At 45.4% G+C, this 11,124-nt stretch overlaps 1 protein-coding gene across 1 annotated transcript; it reads right to left on the minus strand.

Moving 5' to 3' along the window:
- Positions 1–463: 463 nt before the first annotated feature.
- LOC149343542 (uncharacterized) lies at positions 464–4,515 on the minus strand. Its single transcript, XM_089547002.1, has 3 exons — positions 4,504–4,515; positions 2,846–2,992; positions 464–1,048 (listed from the first exon to the last, which is right to left on the minus strand). The coding sequence occupies exons 1-3, from the start codon at positions 4,513–4,515 to the stop codon at positions 464–466; spliced, it is 744 nt and encodes a 247-aa protein (XP_089403128.1).
- Positions 4,516–11,124: the final 6,609 nt, after the last annotated feature.

Here is an 11,124-nt window from a genome sequence, read left to right on the forward strand (position 1 = left end):
CAGTCCATAATTTAACGTTACCTTTGTACCACAGCAGTACTGGCTTTGTTGCCCTGAAGGTCAGTTATAGCTTATTAATCAGAAGCGATTTTGTTCATAAGTGCCCCTTCACCACTCAATATTACTTGCAGAAGCGTGTTCAAAACTGAGCAATTGGCGCAGACGATCCAGGGCTGCCCATTCTCTGGAAGTGCCTCTTAAAAAGAAATACGAAGTTTGGCCTGTACGCAGCAGGGCTTGATGGCAGTGTTAAGAGGACCCATTGGCAGTTTTATGCCTTGCAAAACAAAACAAAACAAGGGCAATGCTCAAAAGTGGTAGCAAAGATATTCATTTATTTATTTTCCGCAGCACACACTGATGTAGTAGGACTGAAGACTTTTCCTGTCTAGAGTTCAATATTTCGGTGTCGTTATATTCGTTCTCTTAGAGTGCAGTTCTCAGCGTAAACATTGGCCTGCCGTTAGCGCCGGCGGTAACCGTGATGACCGACAGCCCACCGATTAGGTCCACTATATGCCGCTGGGCCATAGCGCCCTGCTGAGTATCCAGCACCTCCATAGCCATATGGAGAGTACCCTCCGTAGCCGTAGCCGCCGAGAGCACCGCCTCCCGAAGTGTAGCCGTAGCCTGCGTAAGGAACGCGGCCGTAGCCAATTCCAGCGCCACCGTACGACCCATATCCGTATCCTCTGTTCCCGTAGTACGCATTGTTGTAGCCGCTAGCCACACCCCTAGCGCCGTACGCAACAGGAGCAAACCCGGCCTTTGAGACTCCAGCACCACCGGGAACCGGTGGGACGACCGGCGCAGCGTTGAAGACCACGTCGGCGCTGGCACCCGGTGCAGTTCCTGGCTCGTTGGTGTCCACCGTGGCCCTGAAGCCATTGGCATCGGCGATGTAGTTCACCCGGCGGTAGAGGCCGTACGCGTCCCTGTAGCCGTACGAGCCAGTCTTCGTGTTGCTCGAGTCTCCCTGCTCACTGCGGAACTGGCGGTTGCCGTACTCGTCCACATTGTCGTAGCCGAAGCTATACGGCTGAGGGGGCTGGAGAAAACAGTGCAGGTGAAAAAATAGGCAGTTAGTGCGCCTCGATGTGCAGGGTGCCACGCTGTATAACTAGCATTAGTACGTCTGTAAAGTTGACATAGAACTTTAAAGGGCAAAGGGTAGATTAATTTCACAGGGATTCTGCAGCGTTCATTTATTCGTCTCTTCAAAACACGCGAGAATTCCATGAAACGACGTGTGAAATAAAGACTTGTAGTCATTCCATTGAGATAGTTCACTGAAGAATTAAGTTTTATAAATGTTTTCGTGGTAAAAGGCTGAAAATGATCCACCTAATTCTGAACAGTGGTAGTTACTTGACCGGAAATAAAAATTGTTCACAGTGTTAACCTTGTCGTACATTTTGTGCACGTAAAGTAGATTACGAAAAAGGCATGCGTGGTCCTTGCCATGTCAAATTTTTATCTCATGCTTATCGCGCCAGAAATCAATTTCATGCATTAATTAGGTATAAAGAAAATATATTCATCATGCAATGATATAAAAAATTAAGATGAAATAAATATGAAAAAGTGATCAAAATCTAAATATCAACCCCTGGAATATTAGCTACATGGCATTTCATTCTTTCGTTCATATAACCTGACTGCTTATATCAAAATGTCAATATTAACCCCTGGAATATTCCCTATATGGCTTTTCATTCTTTCGTCCATATAACCTGACTGCTTATCCAACTTTGTCGGGACGTGCTGACATTATTCATAAACACGACGTTTTTTAAAAGAAGAGGAAGCTGAATTTACTCTTTTTTTGATGCCTTAAGCCTTCTACGGCAAGGATCTAGGCAGTGGAAAATTGTAACCACCGCAAAGCTTCTTCAATATGTGTAACGACAAGTCCAGTTGAATACTTTCTGGCCCCCTCAATTCACAGTTGTATATTCTTCAATTTGTACCGATGCGTTAGAGAAGTGGTAGCCAACAGGATAGCTTTAGTACGCCTGCAGGACGCGGTCTGTACCCAATTATTGCCTTAATCTCCAATTAGCAGACGACATTGTCTTGCTAACTAGCCCAGGAGGCGCAGTGCAGAGCATGTTTGTGCACCTAGACAGGCAAAGCGGAACAGTCGGCCCAAAATGCAAAACACAGAAAACACACGTAATGTTTAAATGGCCTGAAAGGAAACAACATTTCGCACTAGGCAGCGAAAAATTGGTAATGGCCAGAGGAAACATCGGCTTATGGCATGAAGTAACCACTGATCCAGGCCACGGTAGTGAAATAACCAGGAGAATGAGAATGGGATGAAATGCATTGTGCACGTACTCTCGTATCATTAATGGCGTTTTACCAGTATCCCTTACGAGGTAGCGCTGCAACAGCTCTATTTTAATAGCACTAACCCATGGCGCGAAAACATGGAGGCTGAAGAAAAGGTTTCAACTAAAAATGAGGACACCGCACTCAGTAACCACTCGCTGCGGAACTAACAGTTCTAACGTCAGGAGACAGGCAGAAAGAGCACTGGGCCAAGTAGCAAACACTAGTTAGTGATGTCCAAGCCGAAGTCAAGAAAAATTGCGCATAAGAAGGGTATGACGCGAAAGCAAGAGAACTGATAGTCCTTAAGAATAATTAATTGCGTTCTAACGGAAACGTGCGCAGCAGAGGGGGGCATTCAATCCGGTTGGCGGATGAGATTAGAAAGTGAGCGAGTATAAAGGGGCCGCGGCTGACATAGGGCAGGGTTAATTAGAGGGATATCTAAGAGGCCTTTGTCTGCACTAGGCATAGTTAAGCTCCTGATGATGGTGTTGATGGTACCTACAGAGGCATAGTCCGCGTATCCCCGGTAAGCATTGGCCGTCACCGGAGCAGCATAGCCACCGAAGCCAGGACCAGGGTACCCGGCTGCTGTGTGGTGGTGGTGCAGCCCGTAAGCTTTCGCCACCAGGAAGACCAGCAACAGTTGTGCCTATAAAAAAGCGATTCAGTTGAATTGTGACTTTTGAGATTCCAAGCCTCGAAGCGACACATATGAGCTATGAAGAACGCTGCATTGTAGAGGTCCAGATTAAATAGATCATCTGGGGTTCTTTAACGTGAGCTGACATCGTACACAACACGAGTGTTTTTCTGTTTGCCTTCATCAAAGCGTCAGATAATAATTGAGAAATTTTATGCTGGGACCTGTATTAAGAGGAAATGTCACGTTCTTCAGAACAGTGTAAAACTGATTGTGCTTATTATAATAAGTGAAAGGTAAACCTTGGCACACAACTTACGGTTGCTGCAGCCCAATAAAGATTATGCACGAGCGCAACACCTTTCTTAAAACACATCAAATTTTCGGTGCGCAAAAAGGTGTGCCTCTTGCTGAAAATAGCAGCTTTTCTGTTCTAAGCTTAGTTATTAGAATGCGCCTCGGCAACACTGCTATATTAGTAGCTAATTGCACAGCAGGCAGGCAAAACACATTTGGCAGCATCATATGAAGATTTCTTCTAATATTAAACTGCCATGGTTTTATTGATTTCCGCCATAGTTACTGCACTTATTCACTCTGTGTACGAGATTGTTTCTCTTTTGTTCGGGTGATTATACATCAAAACTGTAGTCCTCAATGGCCACATTAAGAGCCCAGTCTAGCCTGTACGTGGCTGTGAGAGTTTACGAGAGCTCCAAGTGTGCAAGCAGAAAAAAATTTGAAATTATTGAAAAAGCCAGCACAATTGAACATAGGAACGCACACCAGTGCGGAAAAATAGAAGGAAGCAATCTTTTGATTACTTCAGCAGCTAATCTTTCGAACTTAGAAAACAAATTGCGAAATGAATTGAACATAGGAGACCATAGCCGCTAGCTGTTTCCGATTGGTGCATTTAACAGGTAATTAAATGATATTCACCAATGTCGTTTATATTTTGCAAAGACGGACCAGACAAAGAAGGTTGCCAGTTCCCGCCGTCTTATTTTCTCGTTTAGAGGTAGGCATGTAAGCTTCTTCTCGGTTCTCCCGTGCAAGGTAAACACTCCATTTGTGGTTCTATTTGTTGTCAGGGAAGTAATATCTGCAATCCTAACTCAAAATCACCCCTAAAGAATGACGATCGATTCTAAAGAAGACACGCATGGGATACGTATAAAGCTTTTGTTTGTGATATCAGTCCTGCATTATACTAACCAAAATTTCAGGACAAAAAAGACAGCCTAAGTAGGCTTGTTTTTTGTTACAGTTTTACCAAGTACTAACTCACCGTTCTTCGTGTTGTCCTGTCATTTAGGTGCAGGTTTCTCGTTTTTATTGGTTATGAATTGGTACACACTCTTCTCGTTTCCCATCATCATCAGGAGCCGCGATTGCTTAAAAAATTTGTTCCCAGGTTTAGAGGAGGCTATGTTTCGTGGAATGGCGTGTTTCCTTCAAATGTGCGCTCTTTTTCAGAGAAACGTACTCAGAGAAGAGAAGGCGTAGCAGTAACTCACCTTCGGAAACATTCTCGCTGCTTTCTCTCTTCGCAGGTGGCGCCCGGCGGTATTGCGGTTGGAGGGTGTGAGGTGGAAGCGGAGACAAATGTCTTGTGGTAGCGTCTTGACTCCGTCAGCGAGCTTTTATACTTCTGAGCGAAGAAATGCACCAAGTGTCGCAGAAAAAAACAATGCAAAGAACAATGAAATGCCCTTTCACTCTTCATTCACGACTTCTGTCTCATTTTTTGGATTTCGAAAGTTGCTTCCCTCGTCGCGCTATTGCGTGGGCGGCGAAGGACACCGTAGCAGTGCGCTCATTACAAAGCACAACCCCTTGAGCATACCTGCGACGCGTGAGCGACCTAAGCACGCGTGAAAAATTGTCATGCCGTCGGTGCTTTCGCCACGTGTGCTTCTAAACGCCGAAGCCCGTAATTTTTTCGGGCTTCAACAGGCATTTTTTTTCTTTTTGTTGCAGCACCCCTTGTTGACAATACTGAATGCTGTTGACAATACTGATGTACACTACTGAACAATGAAGAAATGCGTATAATCGAGTCTATAAACTTTCTGTTAACCAGAATAGCTGTAATTTTTTGTATCGTTATGTTCTCATTGCTTAGCCATTAAAGTACAACCACTAAATCTTTCCAAGTGGTGCGCTTGATTGCGTTAACGAGATAAGCGCATGAAATCAAATATCTGTTCATAAATCAATATGTCTTGAATGTAGTGCATATTCAGTCAATTCATGTCACTTCAATAAATGGTGGTTTGGTTTGGTTTATGGGGTTTAACGTCCCAAAGCGACTCAGGCTATGAGAGACGCCGTAGTGAAGGGCTCCGGAAATTTCGACCACCTGGGGTTCTTTAACGTGCACTGACATCGCACAGCACACGGGCCTCTAGAATTTCTCCTCCAAAGAAATTCTAGCCGCCGCGGCCGGGATCGAACCCGCGTCTTTCGGGTCAGCAGCCGAGTACCATAACCACTGAGCCACCGCGGCGGCCGATGAAGCAATGCGTAGAATCGAGTCTATGAACTTTCTGTTTACCAGAATAGATGTTATTTTTTGTATTTTTGTTCTAATTTTTCAGCCATGAAAATACAACCACGAAATCTTTCCAAGCGGTGAGCTTGATTGCGTTCTAGGTAAGCGCATCAAATCAAGTACCTGTTCATAAATCAATATATCATGAATGTAGTGCATATTCAGTCAGTTCATGTCACTTCAATAAAGAGCATCCTCGCTAATCCTTCATTGACGGAAGTGTGCAGGTGCCCCATTAACTCCCAATAACGAAGGTCACTTTAACACTGGCACAGGACACTTCACAGAAAGGCATACAGTTCATGGCTACAATTTATAGTTATTTCAGATCTCGCTTCAAGCATATGCTTCTTCATCGTTTACGTAAAGACAATCTACATTAGCGACCGAATCCTGAAACTTAGAGACCAACACCGATCTGTGACGTAAGCAAGACGCGGTGGTGCTGCTGTCGCCGGCTGGCAGAGAAAGAGAAAACCGTTTAATGCATAAAATGGTGGGTGGGCCCTCATTCCAGGAGCCAATTGGCTTTTGCCGCCGCTCTTGCCCGTTCACCAGCGATGGTCTTCGCTTTCCTGGCGTCGTTCTTGACTCCTGTTTGCGGTGGCAATGACCTGCAGATCTGTTGGCTTCATCTTTATTGCCGTGGGCCTAAAATAAGATATACGGTTATTCAGATATGCAATAGAATGTTGGCCACAGGGACTCTTTGGCACATCCTTATCTTTCATTTCAAGTAGACATGCCCTCGTAGTAACCTTTTGTTATGCACTGAATGCCTTAATAGGAATGCGCCTCAGCAATAACCGATAGTACACATCTCCTTAATAACAGTACTGAAGCAATTAAGGAAATATTGTTTGATTAACTCGTTTCTCATTATTGGCATATAACGTGTTGTTAAGACAGAACGTCAGATTGGGCGAGTCGATAGTTATTTTCAGTAAGCTAAAACGGTAGCGAACACACGGAAAAGAGAAAAAAATATGGAACAGATTGTGCCTTTTCAAACCATCACACGCAGTGCCGTGCGTGCCTCTTCTTCTCAGTCCTGTGTTTGGTAGCGCTGCTTTTCTAAATAACTTGTTTTTTCTTTATTTAAATCAAACCTAGAAGTCGCTTACGCTGCAACTGCAAAGAAACCTACCTTAATCTTTTTCAGAAGCTACTCCTTTATCCTTCGTAGCCCGTTGCCCATAGATGAATGTATCTAACCGCCGTCTATTTTCCAGTTTCGTGAAATTTTAATCCTGCCTTGTGTAGTTCTAGACCATATCCTGTTGATTTGTGGCCACTTCGAGAAAGCGTCTAAAATTCAATTAACGCTCACAATGAAGTTTAGTTGAAGTTTAGTTGAAGTTAAGTTTAGTTTGGCACAATTCACATACATGAGCTCGAGAGGCCAAGCTTGCAGCACTTCCATCAACACATTCAATTCAGCCGCTAAATGATGACAGCATAACCTGCCTCCGAGGCCCGACGGCTGCCAGCAGCACCTACGTGACCTTTTTAACAAGTTCAGTGGCTCACAACATTGGCTGGTACGCCGACTTGGAAACACGTGGATGTGACCATTACCCAGTTCTCTCGGCTGCTGACCCGAAAGACGCGGGTTTGATTCCGGCTGCGGCGGTTGAATGTCGATGGAAGTGAAATTCTAGAAGGCCGTGTACTGCGCGATGTCAGTGCACGTTAAAGAACCCCAGGTGGTCGAAATTTCCGGAGCCCTCCACTACGGCGTCCCTCATAGCCTGAGTCGCTTTGGGAAGTTAAATCCCTTAAAACCCTAAATTACCCAGTCCTCATTTCAGCTATCCGCGCGCAGACGGCGCTAAAGAAATTCTTTCTAAAATCTACAGACGAGTATGCATACAAGGACGCTGCAAGCAGAGAATGAGGAAATAGGTCTGCGACTGATAATGTTCTCACCCTCGTCACATCTTTTAAGTACCTTAATGCTGCGTGCATCCCGACAGCCGTTTTCCTTGTCATCAGGGCCACTTTTGGATCTGTTTTCCATCACGCAATTCTCGCAGCCTTGGGCAGTCTTGGCCACGAAGCAAAGAGCTGTACAAGTGGACTGGACACTATTTAAAAGAGAGAGAGAACAACTTTTATTTAGAAAGCCTGCAGAGTCGGTTAGGCTCCCTCCAAGCAGGGAGGACAAGCTTTTACCGCGACGCGGCCACTACGTCAATCTCGTGCGTTGTGCTCCTTGAGGTCTTCCTCGCTACTTCCGCGAGTTCGAGAGGGCCGCCGCCCCCTTCCTGGGGGTGCCGCCCCCCTCTCCTCGGTTTCGCTCGGTCGCTGCCTCTCGAGAGCTGCCGAGATTTAAAAGAGCGGCAAATTTTTATGAGCCCTCCGAGCGGTCCAACACTCTTTCACTCCGTACGCGGTACAGAGACATGCTTTTTTTTGCGTATTTAAAGGACATTAGACACCTTGAAAAGCTCCGATTTCACCTTGCATTTTATCCTCATGCATTCTTCACGCATTGAACTTTGTTAGCCCATTTGTCGGACTATGCACCTCTTCTCTTCATATTTTGCATCACCGCTCGCCGATGTGTCTTAGTACGTATTTCATGGCCGCATTTTATCTTCTATTCCTCTTCTTTCCGCATCTTTTTCGCACCGCTCTCGTTCCGTCTTTGTCTCCCGAATTCCCTTCTTCACACGGGGTAGCATGACAACGATTTTTAAACGCCGGATAAATTGTCTGCTTGTTCAGTAAAGAGTTTCTCTCTCTCTCCCTCTCTCTCTACAACTAAAAACGTCACCTGCTAGACAGGCACTGCAAACTCAATGTGGCCTCGTTACCACGATGACAATGGCCATGACAACGAGTGAAGAGGTCCCTTAACTTCAGCTCTTAGCCACTCAGGCGCTTTCCCGCACGACGTTCGAGATTCGCCTTGATGGACAGACGGCCCTCTTAACATCTGCTTCAGGTTGCGCGGCGGCGGCGGCAGTGCAACATGCAGGATGCAGTAGTGATAGTGTGGTCGCGAAAACCTAAGGATCCAGAAGAGCAGCACGCCCTAAACCTAGGGGTTTCTATGCAAGCAATTTCTGGTTGCACTAAAGAGCCGCAGACGTTTTCTTTTTCTTTTTTTTAAGGGTAGGCGGCATTGAATACCGGGTGTATCGTGCGCCATGGCATCAAAGCAGCGATCCACACACCGCACTCAGAACCGCTCCTTCTTCCGACAACTGCTGAGAAAAGGCTGGCCACACTGCGTGAATATCAGAATATGCGGGATGATTGTCCACGTATTGCAACGGTTACAGTTGTGCTACTTTCATTCCATCACTCTCAAAAAGAAGAACAAAAACTCGATGATGGCATAGCAGGTTGTGCCTTCGTTTCTGTCGCACCCGTAGGCCAAAAGAAGCACCGTTTGCGCAGCGTCATGTTAATGTCCTGTTGATGCAAACGAGTTTTTGCTGCAATATTCATCATTTTAGGCTCTTGTATTCAGGCTTAGAGCTTGAAAACATGCTATATCGGTTGCATGCGTACAGTTCTCCTATGTAATCAATGCGCAAGCCCATTATGGGCATGGTTCTCTTTGATTCTATTTATAATTTATTTGCGATCGTGCTTGGACACATTTTTACAAAATTCTTCTTGAGACAGTATTGAAGTCCTCATGAGCAGACTCAACATGTCATGTTGAATCTGTGTTGGGGGCCAGGATGGCCTAGTGTTGGTGAATTATTAAGGTGCAGTTGAAACTCATAGGAAAAGTGGCCACCGGGCTGGAGATGAGCATTCTCAATCAAATTGACACACTGCTTTCGCGTTGAATTCATTTTCAAATTGCTTGGGTGAATCAACACATCATTCTGAATCCTGGCTGTGGTAAAAAAGGAATTCCAGGAACACATTCGTATTGCGCCAGATGAACAGACTACCGATGCAATTTTCGGCTGTATATTAACATTTATTGCTGCAATTTCTCGTTAACGTGACGCTGACACTCGCTGTCGTGTAGAGCTCCACACATGCGCACAAGCACACGTGTGTATATATATATATAGATATATATATATATATATATATATATATATATATATATATATATATATATATATATATACATAAATACATGCGCTCTCGTCTTGTACAACAGACTATGGAGCAGTATTGCACAAGAGGCTGTAGCATGAACAGACTAAGAGTTCATAACTTCTCCATCTTAAGCGCAATTTCAGCTTCAGCCTTCTGTACTCCTACACAGAGGTGTCAGGATCTGCGCAGGTAGCGGCCAGCTAATCAGCAGAGTTGCGTCGATTATTACTTTCAATATTTATTATACGTGTAGTGCAAGTAGTGAAGTTCACATGCGACGTTATGCTAGTGAAGAGCTTATTCATTCATGAACAATGGAAATAAAGCACTATTAAAGCGCCCTTATTAATGAGCGCACATACAAATCTGGCTTTGCGCCGTGCCACAGTCATCCTTGCGTCGTCCTCGCCTTGGACCACGAAGCATCTCTGGTGGAGATCCGGGTTTTACGCTCACAAAAAAAGAACCTTCGGAGTGGTCGTCAGGCCGAACCAATCACCATGGGTCAAGCCGGCGAGTCAAAGCGCCCCGCTACCACTCCATTCGTAGACGTGGCTCATCGCAACCCCGGCACCTTATCCGGCACTGATAGCATCGACGAGAAAGACTGGCTCAGCCTCGACGAAGGCGTCACCATCTATACCTAATGTCATTTTATCTCAATAGCTCGGCACGAGTGTGGTAAGAAAGCCATGAGGACGACCTAAGAAGCTGGGACACCTTCAAAGAGAAGTTAAAGACGCTGTTCGGTAGGCCTGATGATCGGCAGCTCACCGCCATAATACAGGTTGCTTCCCTAGCCCAGCCTTCGACTGAAAGTAACATGGCCTACATCCAGGACATCTTGGCTCTTTGCCACAAGGTAGACGCCATTGTAAGTGAGAAAGACAAGATGGCCCATGTGCTCAACGACATTGTCGACGATGCTTTTCATTTGCGTGCCCTTAAACACTGCTGTACTGTTGAATAAATCAAGAAGTGCCGTTGATTTGAGCAAGTGAAATGCCGCCTTCTGAACCAAGCCATGACGTCACCTGTGAGGAGCAGCTATCCCCATGCTGCACGCCTTCAGACGCTCTTTCTTTAACCGACTCGGTCACGTGGTTCGCCCGCATTTAACTTGGGGCCCTCGCACCTATGATACCCCTAACGCACGCCCCTGTTACCACGCTGCTCTTCGTGTCGAATGGTGCCCGTCTTGCCGCTTAAGCAGGCCGTCGTGAGGTCACGTGACAATGCGCTCTTTTAGATGTAGCGACGCCAGCTCTTTCAATTTTTTTTCTAACACCGAATTGAGTATATGAGACCAGATGATCAGCTTCGAAAAAAGATATTCCTTTAATAATTTGTTTTTCAAGTCGCTTTGAAATACTGACAACCGCTACACTGGTCTGTAATAGGGTAAACGTTTCTTGTCGCGTTTTGTGAATAGAGTAACTTTAGCTGCTTCGATTTATAGTAGAAAAGCACCGTCCAAAAGCACAGGTTATGTCTATAGCACTCAGAGCAA

Source organism: Amblyomma mixtum, chromosome 5 (genome assembly GCF_055824585.1).
Source record: "Amblyomma mixtum isolate Tamu chromosome 5, ASM5582458v1, whole genome shotgun sequence".
Classification (NCBI taxonomy): Eukaryota; Metazoa; Arthropoda; class Arachnida; order Ixodida; family Ixodidae; genus Amblyomma; species Amblyomma mixtum.

Excerpts from the sequence above, each read along its gene's own strand:
- LOC149343542 (XM_089547002.1), bottom strand. Across the intron at positions 1,049-2,845 it reads GATACGCGGACTATGCCTCT|CCCCCTCAGCCGTATAGCTT; the intron begins GTAGGTACCATC and ends TGTTTTCTCCAG.